The sequence below is a fragment of the Dipodomys spectabilis genome, unplaced genomic scaffold (genome assembly GCF_019054845.1).
Source record: "Dipodomys spectabilis isolate Male_0828 unplaced genomic scaffold, ASM1905484v1 ptg000003l, whole genome shotgun sequence".
Classification (NCBI taxonomy): domain Eukaryota; kingdom Metazoa; phylum Chordata; class Mammalia; order Rodentia; family Heteromyidae; genus Dipodomys; species Dipodomys spectabilis.
The window spans coordinates 11,857,300-11,871,135 of NW_024870680.1; the positions used below are offsets into that span (position 1 = coordinate 11,857,300).

The 13,836-nt window shown below is 41.1% G+C and overlaps 1 protein-coding gene across 3 annotated transcripts in view; it reads left to right on the forward strand.

The window, feature by feature from the left end:
• The window catches only part of Rsf1 (remodeling and spacing factor 1), a 125,071-nt gene extending 117,960 nt beyond the window's left edge, over positions 1-7,111 (forward strand). For all 3 annotated transcript variants that reach the window (XM_042686757.1, XM_042686765.1, XM_042686748.1), the window contains exon 16: positions 1,312-7,111. In XM_042686757.1, the coding sequence (XP_042542691.1) occupies positions 1,312-1,880 (569 nt within the window). In that variant the 3' untranslated portion in view covers positions 1,881-7,111. The remainder of the gene's footprint in view (positions 1-1,311) is intronic.
• The last annotated feature ends 6,725 nt before the right edge of the window (positions 7,112-13,836 follow it).

Consider the following 13,836-nt stretch of genomic DNA (forward strand, 5'->3'; position numbering starts at 1 on the left):
ACAATTTTAAGAATAGAATTGTGAGAGCCAAGCACTAGTGGCTCATGGCTCAATCAGAAGACTGACATTTGAGGATCAAAGTCCAAGCCTTCTCTCCAGTTAAGCCGCCAAAAGTGGAGCTGTGGCTCACATGGTAGAATGCTAGCCTTGAGCAGAAAAGCTAAGCTTAGGACAGTGTCTAGGCCCTGAGTTTTTTGTACTCAGTACTGTCACACACAAAAATAGAAATTAAGCCAGGCACCTTTGGCTCACACATTTAATTTTAGCTACTCAGGAGACTGAGACCTGAGGATTGTAGTTCAAAGCCAGCCTAGGCAGGAAAGTCCATGAGACTCTTATCTCCACTTAACTACCACGAAACCAGAAATGGCACTGTGGCTCAAGTAGTAGAGTGCTTAGTCTTGAGCGGAAGAACTCAAGGACAGTGCCCAGGCCTAGAGTTCAAGCCCCACAACCAGCCAAAAAAGAAATTAAGATGGTAGAAACCACAGTGCCACAAACTTAAAGGGAATGTTTTGTTTGATATGTTTATATGTTTGTTAAGTTCGTATCAAAGCTCTTTAAGTTGAGGAGGCAGTTTGACAGGGGACTCTGGAATATAGTGATTTTATCTAAACCAGAAAGAGGATTATCAGCATATAAGTGGTATACAAAGCTACAAGAGTATGTGAGGTAAGTATAGACAGAAGAAGACATTTCTAGACTATCAAAGGCATTTAATAACATGAAAATTGAATGGTGTTTCAGATAACAAAGGGCTGCCCAGTTTTAACTTGTCTTTATCAGTGTCTTTAACTTGTCTTTTTTAGGACTAGTGAGAAGGGATTTCCTAGTCTGTGATCAATCTATCTTTCAATGCAAGGATCATCATACTTCGCTAGGAAATCTTCTCTTTCCTAAAATCATAGGTTGAGTCCACATGAATTCTTTTTTTTTTTTTTTTTTTTTTTTGCTAGTCATGGTGCCTGAACTCTAGGCCTGGGCACTGTCCCTCAGCTCTTCAGCTCAAGGCTAGTGCTCTACCACTTGAGCCACAGCACCACTTCCAGCTTTTTCTGCTTATGTGGTACTGAGGAATCGAACCCAGGGCCTCATGCATGCAAGGCAAGCACTCTACCACTGAGCCACCTTCCCAGCCCCCCACATGAATTCTTGGACACTGTTTGTTAGAGGACTGAAAGAGGCCATTTACTGAAGAGAAATACTTACATACACTTAGACGTGAAAGCAGACTATAAGTGCATATAGATAGGGAAGGAGCACTGTTTATGGTTCACTGTGCCAAAAGTTTAAATATGCTGTTTATTCTAGAGAGCTATATGTCCAAGAACTCTGAAGATGATGAGCTAGCTAAAGAATCAAAGCGATCAGTTCGAAAGCGGGGCCGAAGCACAGATGAGTATTCAGAAGCTGAGGAGGAGGAAGAAGAGGAAGGCAAACCATCCCGAAAACGGCTACACCGGATTGAGACAGATGAGGAAAGCTGTGACAATACCCATGGAGATGCAGACCAGCCTACCCATGACAGCCAGCCCAGAACCCTGCCCTCAGAGCAAGAGAGCACCAAAAAGCCCTACCGGATAGAAAGTGATGAGGAAGAAGACTTTGAAAATGTAGGCAAAGTGGAAAGTCCATTGGACTATAGTTTAGTGGACTTGCCTTCCACCAATGGACAGAGTCCTGGCAAAGCCATTGAGAACTTGATGGGCAAGCCAGCTGACAAGCCCCAAACCCCCAAGGACAATAGCACAGCCAGTGCAAGCCTAGCCTCCAATGGGACAAGTGGTGGGCAGGAGGCAGGAGCACCAGAAGAGGAAGAAGATGAGCTTTTGAGAGTGACTGACCTTGTTGATTATGTCTGTAACAGTGAACAGTTATAAGACTTTTTTTCCATTTTTGTGCTAATTTATTCCACGGTAGCTCACACACCAGCGGGCCAGTTATTAAAAGCTGTTTAATTTTTCCTAGAAAACTCCACTACAGAATGACTTTTTAGAAGAAAAATCACAACAGACCCTGAAGTCTTTCTGTGAAGTGACCAGTTTTGAACTTTGAAGATAAATAATTGCTGTAAATTCCTTTGATTTTCTTTTTCCAAGTTCATGGTCCTTGGTAATTTCATTCATGGGAAAAAAAAATCTTATTATAATAACAACAAAGATTTGTATATTTTTGACTTTATATTTCCTGAGCTCTCCTGACTTTGTGAAAAGGGTAGATAAGAATGCATTCCATATCTATCAGGGCCCAAAACAGAATTTAGGGGTGGGAGAAAGCACTTGTGCTTTAGCTTTTTCATATTAAATATATATTATATTTAAACATTCATGGCATAGATGATGATTAACAGATTGTCTAAAAGTCCAAATCTGTATCGTTGCAGATTGAGAATTGTAGGTAACATCATACATGTGTTAATTAGTAATAACCTTCGCGAAATCAACTTGGTTTTTATTAAAGTTACCACACTTTAAATAAAGAAGAGACCGTGAAAGTATCATCATCAAAACACTTTTACCCAAGTTTCTGTTACAGCGGAGTTTCTTGTTTGGAAAAAGAAAAAAAATCATCTGAAAAGCATTTGTATAGTAAAGTGTGTAATGAAGCTTTGACAACCAGATCATGCTAGTAACAAAGGTTTTACATTAGCTTTATGCAGTGGTAATAAGGTGGCCTCTCTAATATCCTGTGTCTCCAGGGAAGTTAGTGAAATGAATGTGATCTTTCCTAAAAAACCCTGGTAGACTATGTATTTTGCTGGTACTCAAACCCTTGTCTTCTGGCCACTTGATGTTTAAATATCTGAAATGTCATTTTGAGCGAAATAACATCCATGTATAATGTACATAAAGAGATACTAAGCTGACAATGGCACATTTTGAAGACTGGAAAGGGATTTTCAGGTGAATTTTAGCTGGTCTATTCTTGCCCTTAGTACCTACTTCAAATTGAAGTCTACAAACAAAGCAGTTCCTTTGGGAGGTTTTTAATTTGAGTTTTAATGTGTGTGTATGTGTGTGTGTATGTATGTGTGTTGAAATTTTCTATCTGCCTGGATATATTAGCAGGGTTTGAATGTAGTTTTGGCCTTTGGCCATTAGACTTATATTAAAATTCATGAGTAGTCACACAACCAACATAGAATTGAATGAGAACTGCCAATATACCTAAAAAGCTTGGTATCCATTTCAAACATCTCAACACTTTAAAGAACAATAAGCCCTGTTTTGGTTGTTTGTAACTGAATAACTTAACAGAAGCTGACACTAAAATATGAACTTCATTTTCTTTTCTGTTACAGCTGTAAATTTTCAGGCAGAGCCATAACATTGTACAGAATATAGTGCTTGTGATCAAATCTTGCCTGTAACGTTCTGAAACCTTTAACCATTAGTTCTGTGAGTGCTCTTGCCCTGAGGTTTGGGTTTTTCTGTTCCAGTGTTGTCTGTTGCCGGCAACTGACACACCATATCTGCTGCTGGCCCAGGGAACTTTATTTCTCTTTTCCAATTAATCATTATATATGGTAGTCAGTGTGTAGTGTAAACCACTCCTTTTTATTACAAAGCTGGCATTAGACTTACATTATAAATATCCCACCCACCCACCCCCCCAAAAAAACTTTATACTTCCTATTTGTCCTTCCTCAACAGGTATTGATTGCCCTCAAATCTTCTTTGGGCCTTGAACATTTATAGCTGTTATTTTGCAGTTGTTATTTTTTTTTGTTTCACTTTATTTCTATAGTACCTGCCCATTAATATTTTTGCTTTGATTCTAACAATGTATATGTATCTGTATCAAAATAAAATAATGAAAGCAGCCTAAAAATAGGATGCAACAAGAGCATATGGTTCCAAGCAAGTTGTGATTTTTATTTTGAGATAATGTTTCATTGAAAAGGGAGGGGACGGTTTATCACAAGCAGCATAGTAGGGCTTTAAAAAAAAGGAGCCAATTAACCTTTCTAGGTAGGTTTGTTTCATTTATTTGAAAGTCACTAAGAATTTTAATATTTTATCTAAAAGGATTTCTATCCATGCAAGGTAAGTGGTTCAACATTCAGGCAGTCTTTCCTGACACCCCGTCTCCCTGCCCTGTTTTACTCCTACAACCAGGTAAAGCCACTAAATAGAAACTCTCCCATGTGCCCTGCCTCTCTACCTCTGGATGCCTCAGCTCCTGCTTCCCCTATTATTCCTACTTCTCAGTTAAGCAGTTGTTAGTAGTATTAAATGGATAATTGAACAACAGATTTCCTGGTATGAAAGAAGGAGTTTTCTCTCCTCCCATAGTAAAGACTGAGTGTACCATTAGCAAATGTCCCAACATGGGTTATAAAACCACTTGTGCTGCCTGACACTTATCAAACTTGAATAAACTGTCAACTTGATACTCTTATGTGGCTAAATTCCCATTAAACCAATTACTTATGGTTCATCTACTAAGAATGTAATCTAGGCAGCTAGTTCTTACTGTACAGATAGACTGATCAAATGGTGAACAGTTGGACTGCTTGTTTTTTTTATTCTGGTTTTGTTTTTGATCTGTGCTGAGGAATGAACCCAGGGCTTCATCCATGCTAGGCAAGTGTTCTAGCACTGAGCTAAGTCCCACCCTTGTTTAATGTTTATAGAGTCAGTCCTCAGAATCTATTATTTCTCAGAAATATGTATTCTGAACATGTTCTGAAGAAGTACTCTTAAAAATGGAAAAAATATGTTTATATTTAAAAGCATGAAACAATCTTCAGCACTGGACAGAAAGGAAAGCAGCAATTCATCTTTTGGTTCTTTTCAACTATGGATTTAGTGTCTCCACAACTGCTATAGAATAGCGCCCTTTCCTAGTTTATACCTCCCTTTTACTGAATAAAGGTGGGTTCCCAATATTAAACTCTAGTATAAAGCAAATATATGAAGGGAAGATAGAGTTTAGTATTCAGACTGTTCAGTTTGCAATTTCTGTAAAGGTTTGGAAACTAGCTAAATTTTCACAATGCAGAAACTTTGAACTGAATTATATGAAAAGGACTCAGACTGGTTTTGTACATTTGTCCTGATGAAATAATGTTTAATGTAAAACATTCTGTTGTCACATTACTATGAAAGGGTAACAAGTACTTTCAAGAAGAATATATGTGATATACTAAAGTTGATTTTCCTTGACATCCTTTTCCACCTGGCCAAGGTTGTAGATTAAGAGGATAAAAAGAAGTTCCATTAAAAATAAATTCATGTATACTGGTAAATCTATTTTTTAAAAAAGTGACCAAAGAATCAAGAACTTTGAGTGATAATGATATTACTGAATAAAAGGTTTTTTTAACAAATTTATTTTCAAGAATATTACATGCCAGTTTTCACTTCCTTGTTGACCAGAACCCATCGTACATATTTACAAAAAATACATGTATTAAGACAAATGTGGACACTTACTTGTTTAGTCAAAATGAGAAAATATTTTTTAAAGTAGAATTGATGGAATTTCTTTTGTCACAAGGAATGCCTGCTTAGCTTGTTTGTAGGCATAAGAGATGTTCAAGATCCTAATGAAACTACAGGTTCAACACACAGAATGTGTGAACTTCATTCTTTACCAACACAATGGAACAGATCCCTAACTGTTCCCTCACAGTTTTAGAACAAGTATTTAAAGACAGATTCTTTTTCAAATGGAATACACACACACACACACACACACACACACACACACACACACACACGACAGTTTACTAGAATGAAACCACATTAATTTGTAAAAAGAAGGCAAATAGTTGCATTACAAATGATAAAAAAAAAAATAAGAATATCATTTGATTATAGAATTAGCCTGGAGAAAAATAGTTTCTCTTGTTGGTTTGAATCTCTTAAAGTGTATTCCAAGAAGCAAAGAATGCCAAGAGTGAATATGTGCCATAATCTACCCAGTCCTCAGCTGCTTAAAAGTAGTACAGGTGCATATTAAACTCTTAGAATATCCATTCCTCTTCTACCCACCATTCCCAGTATAAATGTGCAATTCCCTATAAACCTATCTTGGAAGTGGTAAGTAACTGCTGATTTTTGTTTTCATTTTATACCAATCATGAAAGATTGCTGTCAATGTTTTTAAATTGGGCTATTGTGTTTTACTGATGTCTTTTCAAAATATTTCACTCCAACTTAAATTATTCTGTTTTTTGAGTGCCAAGAATTGCTAAAGAACTATATAACCACATTGAGGATTGTCATTCCCAAGTCAACAGTCATAGGCCAAAATATAATAAGCTAGGTATATATTCACTGTAGATAGTGCACCCAATACTTTTTTACTCATAAAGGGCCTCTCTGGTATTTTATTAGAATTGTGTTCCCTTAGTGGATTTTTTTCCCTACATTTCGGCCATGTAAGCTCAATTACTTTTTCATTTCATACTTACGCCACTTAGTTCTGGGAGATTCTGTCAATCCCGTTTTGGTACATTGTAGTTTTGGTTACTGAAGATGTTATGTTAATAATTTTTAAGTATGTCTATCCTGTACATAAGGAATAGGAGAGGACATAAGTTATTATATAAGTAGGAATTTATTACGCTGTAGACATTTTGAGTAACAAATTCTAAAAAGAGACATTTTTAAAAGAACATTTGTGCTTTTTTTTGCCAAACCAGTACAAGCTAGAAAATGTGCAAAGGACTGAATAACCTGCCTTGTTCTTTTTTGCCACTGGATGATGTAAGTTGAGAATGGAGTTGTTAACCTTAACTATATTTTCCTGACTTTCATCAGTTGCTAAGGAAATCTAATTTAAGTGTTTGGGGATTTTGTTTGATCTGTATTTATTGAGTTCTGATCATAGACCAGGAGCCTGCCTATCATGCTTATAGGCAGCCAGAACACCTTCACTGAGAAATTTAATGGCTCAAGACCTGAATCATTTAACTTATTTTGTATGTTGGGGGAAAAAAAAGTTTATTTTGCTCGAGAGTCACATTTTTTTATAACTGTACAGCTTTTAAGGGATGGGAGGTGGGAAAAATACCCTAAAATAGGATGTAGATTTTTACAATTGTGTTTATGCTAGAACCTCTACAGGTGCATTATGTAATTAAACCTACAATTGTTTAAAATTTGTGCCATGGTCTTTTTCATTCTACTGCCCTTAAGCAGAGTTAAGCATGTCAATACTGCTGTATGGACAAGACTTGAAATTAGGCTAAAATTTGTTTCCAAAGCTTTGTGATCATTGCATGATATACTCACCTACATGTAGACACACACACACACACACATACACACACAAATCTTCATATTAGAGTCAGTGGATTTTTCAGGATCAGAACAACTGTAACAGCCCAATTTTGACAGCCAACAGCATATTCTTTCAGTGCATGGTTTTCATGATGCCTTATAATTTTCAATGTTGGTCTGGTGTTTTATTATCAAAGTAGCTTCAGAATCATAGTATCTGAACAGTAGCTTGCCCTAAACTGCCATGTGTACTTCAGAGAGGATGGATGTCCTGTGTTGGTAGGGACAGGACAGGGCTTGTTTTCTAGTTATTCAGAAGACTCAGTTACACAGGAACGCTTGCTGAAAGATGGCTGGAAAGGATATATTCACTTTGAGAAATCTTGAAGAACTGCTGGTTTGATCTGTGTGACACATTTTTATCAATACATTGACACCTTTTTTTAATGCCAGGACTTTTTGCCATCTGATGATTTACTATTCTAATTTCTCATCTTTGTAGTGCAAATGTATTTTGCATCATCTAGCAGGGCGCCAGTGGCTCATGCCTGTAATCCTAGCTACTCAGGAGGCTGAGATCTGAGGATCATGGTTCGAAGCCAGCCCAAGCAACAAAGTCCATGAGACTCATCTCCAAAAAACTGCCAGAAAACCAAAAGAGGAACTGTGACTCAAGTAGTAGAACAGTAACCTTGAGCAGATGAGCTCAGGGACAGCGCCCAGGCCCAGAGTTCAAGCCCCATGACCAATAAATAAATAAGAAAAATCATTTAAATCTGTAATAATTTCTAAGCAAACTTTACTGTCAATGTAGGAAGTCTGTTGTTTTTTTCATATTACTTGGGGCTATGAATATCCACGTGAACAATACAGATTCCAGATAAGATACAATAAATAGTCTAATTGATCTTAAATCACTGGAATCCAAGAAGCATTTGCTCTAGATCACCTGGATTTTCATATGTACTTTAGTGAAATGCTTTATTTCTTACCCATAAAAAAGTTTCCAGATAGACACTTGGAATATTTTATTTGGAGATGAAGGCTAAAGAAGAAACTCCAAGATAGTCATAAAACTCTTCAAGTTAATCAGGACCATATGTGAATAGAAGCTAGAGTGCTATCATATAATAATGTACTTCATGGTGTGAGGGAGATGGAAAGAGAACTGAAAACTAGAAATGTGATTCTGGTAACACTAAATTTTGTGTATAATAAACATGGTGATTCCTGATAGCTTAAAGAGATTCAGGAATTAACTGCAGTGTATGAACACCTGGTGTGTTAGAATTGCAGTGGATAGTTTAAATACAATATTCCTTGTGACAACCAAAATACGTTGTGGCTGGTGCCAGTATTTTTGTTAACAAAATGTTTAATGTCTCACTACAGTCTGGTCAGAACTTAGTGTTATAAGCTAGGCCTAAAGCCATTTTATAGCTGCTGGCCTAATTGTGTAATTTTTCTTTAAAATGTTTTATTATATACTGTCATTTCTTTCATTTAATATATGTCAATTGTCACAATAAAAAATTTAAATACTTTGACTTACTTAGCATGTGTTTGTAAGCCTAGTTTGTTTTAAATTTTGTGACATCTAGAAAACGAATATTTTTCTGTTAAAGGCTCATGAAGGTTAAGACGTTTTAATACCCAGTTACAGACTTATTTTTCACTATGTATAAAGTAAATTTGCAAGTGCACCAATTTCTCTAAAATAATTTATTTTTTAAAATACAGATACTTAAATACAAAGTATTTGTGCATTCATATGTCACCATTGTAACAGAATTCAAAGTAATTTTAAGGCAACTTGCCAATTCAGTATATACAGATAATAGAAAACTATTTTTTGACTGTGCTGTGTGGTCCCACTGGAGCTCTGAACTACACCACTGAAACAGCCATAGGCAAAAGTTCTGTTCTTTGTGGAGGGTGAGGGAGTAAATGAGCTCTTTTGTAGTTTACTTACTTTGGGTGTGAAATCTTGAAATAGGGGACATTTAGGTATAGGCTGACTTGCCTACCAGTAAGCAGGTGCATGATACAGATCAGCACATTTAAAAAGGGAATAAATCAGATTACTTTAATGGACCAACCCTGAGTATGACTCTCATCACCAATTTATTTTTATGATTATTAGCAGGGGTAGCCTAGACTGGCTTCAAATGTGCCATCCTCCTGTCACTTCTCAAGTGGTGGGATTACAGGTGTGCAACACAATACCTGGCGCTCATTTCCAAATTTTGATTTGACAGTTCTTCCTCATTCTTGGAATACAGTAAAATTCAAGCTGAACTTTTACTATTGCTTAACAATAGACTGGCAGACTTTTTGCAAACTGTGATCGGAAATATTAACTAGGTGAAGAGCTTTTGAAGTTCAGTCAATAGAGTGAAAGCTAGTCCATGGAGAGAAAAGGATGGATTTATTTGAAGGTTGTTGACATTGGTCTTCATTTTTTTTTCTTTTTATGGGGCAAAGGTGGTGGGAGGCCGCATTTGTTTCGATGGCCTTAGTGGATTTGGAACTGGGTTTGGCCCTATCAGTCCGGGATGGTTTTTTTTTGTTTTTTTTTTTTTAGTTTTAATTTCTGGATTGTGAACATTTCCACCCCGGTCAGTGCCATCTTCATAATATCTGAGAGCCCAGGTTCTGCCATATTCCCAAAGTGGGCGCTGGGGATTTGTTATAACAAGGACTATTATGTGGGACCCATGTAGCAGAATTTTTGCATTGTCGTTTGATTACACTAATATGGGGGTTTGGCACGAGATGGAGTCCAGCTAGTGGTTATTGTGTCACACCCCCAGTAAGCCCAGTAGAATTGACCTGGAGCGTTACAAGGCGGGGCTGCGACACTTGGACACATATAAAAGTGGTGGGCCTAGTAACCCTGGTAATGCAGCCAGATACGGGGGGGCAGCTGGCATAGGGACACATTACTTTGTACAGTTTGGTGAGTTGTGTTTTCACCACTTTGTATGAGCTTTTTTACTTCTCCTGATTTGTCTTATCTCCCAGCTGTACTTTTCTGGCATGTGAGGTGACTCAGAAGCTCCCATACCACCAGGCAACAATAAAGGCAACAAGGAAAACAACAATAAAGTCATGGTCTTCTGGGTCTCAGCTTTAGTCCACGGTCGGCGGGGTCCATCGGCAGCAGCTTCCATCCCTGGGGGGCGTCCTCGTCCTCGGCGTGTTTCACGTGGCACGCGTGAATGCGGGTCCTCAGACCTGCTACTTTGAAGGTCACGGGGGGGTGGGGGTGATGGTCAAGATGACCGTCAATAGTCCCTTCCGGTGATCTCCCACTTGGTGGCTCAGATCCCTGCGTGCAGATGGCACGCCTGCAGTGACTGGAGCGCAGGCTGCTCAGTCATTTCCGCCAAGGCAACCTCTTGTAGTGCGCAGAGTGGAGGGGGGTCCCCCACACATTACCTCAAATGGGGTAACCTTGTGTAAAATAGAGTGTGCTGGGCACCCTAAGGAGGGCGAAGGGAAGGAGATCCACCCACCCACCGCCAGTCTCCAGAATTAACTTTGTCAAGGTCTCTTTGGGAGTCCGGTTCGTTCTACTTGTCCACAGCTCCAGGGCCGGTAGACACTGGGTAGTTTCCAATTAGTGCCCGCTGCCTTGGCCAAGGCCTGGGAGACTGAACTCACAAATGCAGGGCTGTTATCTGACCCGACTGCGAGAGGCACCCCAAACCTAGGAATGATTTCCTCTGATAGCTTTTTGGCCTCTCAGGTTTGGTGGAGAAAGCCTCTACCCAGAAAAGGTTTCCACAAAAACTAGCATATACTTGTATCCATACCTTCCCTGTTTCATCTCTGTGAAATCCACTTCCCAATACATTCCTGGTGCCCTCTCTCTCTTTCTGTCTCTCTCTGTCTCTCTGTCTGTCTCTCTCTCTTTATCTCTCTGTCTCTCTCTTCCCATCCTGGTTCCCCCCGCGTTTACCGTCTGACATTGAGCACATCTGTCTAGCACATCTTGAACCACATGTCCTAGCTTAGGAACATGACAAGTCTTAAGCTTGCGTGTCCCCAGAGGAGTGCTGCTTTGTCCCCAGTCTTGGGGAAGAACCAACTTTCCTTGTCCTAATTTTGGCCCACTCCCCTTCCCCCACTAGTTCGCCCCACTTTTTAAATATTTTAAATCCTCTTCGAAATAACTTGGCTTTTCCACCAGGGCTGGAGCCAGGAGGGCAACCAGTTCTTGCGCCTTTTCTCGGGCTGCTTGCTTTGCAGCTGGTGGGCTAGGCTGCTCCTTGGCTCAGGGTCCCTGACCTGAACCTAAGCCCTCCCACCTGCTTTCCCGGCGCTTAGGCTTTTCTCTCCACTGACCATCTCCTACCTGCCTCTTTCCTTTCCACTGACCTCCTTTCCCGCCTCATGGAACGCCAATACCTTAACCATTTTCCTGGTCTGCCTTTCATCCTCTTGCACGTCCCTGTCGTTGAACACCTTTTCTGCTATGCCCACTAATTCAGTCAGGTTTTTCCCTTCAAACCCCTCAATTTTCTGGAGCTTCCTCCTCCTGTCTGGGGCCGACTGGCTAGCGAAGGCAAGGCTAATTGCTCTCAGATTTTTGGGTGCCTCCATAAGCCTTTCCCGAAAAGCCCCTGGGGACTCATCCTTACCTTGAGTCACCGCGCTGATCTTAGATTTATGGGCCTCCTTGTAGCCCCACGGAGTCCCCCCAACAGAGTCTGGCGGTAGAAATGGAGCTCTCCTTACCTTCATTGGTGTTTGGGTCCCAGTTGGGGGGGTTCTCTTGGGCAGTAGTCTTCCATTTTCCGGGGGACTCGGCCCAACCTCTCAATTATCACTTGATGTGTTTCCCTTATAATGCGGTTCCTCTCTTCTGCATTAAAGAGGGCCATAAGGAGCTGTTGGATGTCCACCCAGGTGGACCAGTGGGTAAGGAAGGCAGTGTCCAAGAGACTAATCAGATCCTGGGGGTGGGCACAGAAAGACTTATACTGGGCTTTCCAGTTATAGATGTCAGAAGAAGAAAGGGAACATAGGTTAGTGAGGGCACCCTCTCCCATCCGGTGGAGCTTCCTCGCGAAGGGGCAGCATTGGTGCCTTTGGAACTGGAGGGGGAGAGGGTGGCAGAGGAGGGTAGAGGGAGGGAGAAGAATTGGGTTGGTCTTTCTGTTCAATGAGTCCATAAGCGGCCCCCTTCCGCATATAGGGTGGGCGGTGAGAGTATTCCTGGGCTGAGACTTGAGTCTAGAGGAAGAATAGGGAGGTGGGAAGTCCAAATCATCTGTATCTGTCCAAGGTAGGATGGTCTTTTTATTTTTTTGCCGGTCGTGGGGCCTGAACTCTGGGCCTGGGCACTGTCCCTCAACTCTTCAGCTCAAGACTAGCGTTCTACCACTTGAGCCACAGTGCCACTTCGGGCTTTTTTCTGCTTCTGTGGTGCTGAGGAATCGAACCCAGGGCTTCATGCATGCAAGGCAAGCACTCTACCACTGAGCCACCTTCCCAAACCTAGATGGTCTTTTTTAGCCTCCCCTTTTCTTCTGTTTCTAGTTTCGGGGATCTGGCCTGCCTCGGAGAGAAATTGGTTTTGTTAGCAGGAGAAAGGTGTGGTTTTAGCCATGATGGAGGCTCTTTGACCAGGTACTACCAGGCCACGATGTTCGGTGGAAATCCAAGACCTTAGTCTGGGTAGACTAGATTTGGGCCAAAGCGAACATCCCCTTTGGCGGCCATCCTGTAAAGAAAATGGGCTACTCCATCTGGTAGTGTTTTTAGTTTTTCCGGATAAACTTTGTCACCCAACTGGGTGGCTTTACCTTGAAAATCCTCCAAGTGTTGCAGAGCAAAATTCAGGGGTGTCACAGGCTCCTTGCTCCCTGCCTGCCCCATTTCTCCATTCACAACAAATATCAGGACAGACAACAGAAAGACAAGACAAAGACAACCGCAGACCCAGCAGCCCCTCCTCGACAAGATAGCAAGTCTAAGGGCAGACAAGATGTAACCCCAACTCAAAAAGGTAACCTGCTGGGCTGGGAAGGTGGCTCAGTGGTAGAGCGCTTGCCTTGCATGCTCAAGGCCCTGGGTTCGATTCCTCAGCACCACATAAGCAAAAAGGAAAAAAATAGCCGTTAGTGGCGCTGTGGCTCAAGTGGTAGAGCGCTAGCCTTGAGCTGAAGAGCTGAGGGACAGTGCCCAGGCCCAGAGTTTAGGCCCCACGACCGGACCAAAAAAAAAAAAGGCAACCTGCTGCTAGTGGTGATTTTCCCAATCCCCTGACTGCCTCGGGGGACTTGAACCCCCTCCTAGCGATCTACAGACGGAGGGATGGGGCGTCCCCGCATCCACTCCGGCCCTGGGGAGCCAGTTTCTCCCCGGTGGGCTTCCCCCTGGAGCTCCGCAAACCCAGAAACAGAACAGGATCTAGCAGAACAGGACCTCGAGATCCTTCCCTAGAAATTCTGATGCTGGCTCAGTCCTCCTCGTTTGCTCCCGGACGCCCCATTATTTTGGGATCCTTGATCAAAGGAACGAGACTCATACAGGATGAAAGTCAAGCAGAGCTTTATTTCGCACCCAGCATCGAGAATCAAACTGACCGGTCAGG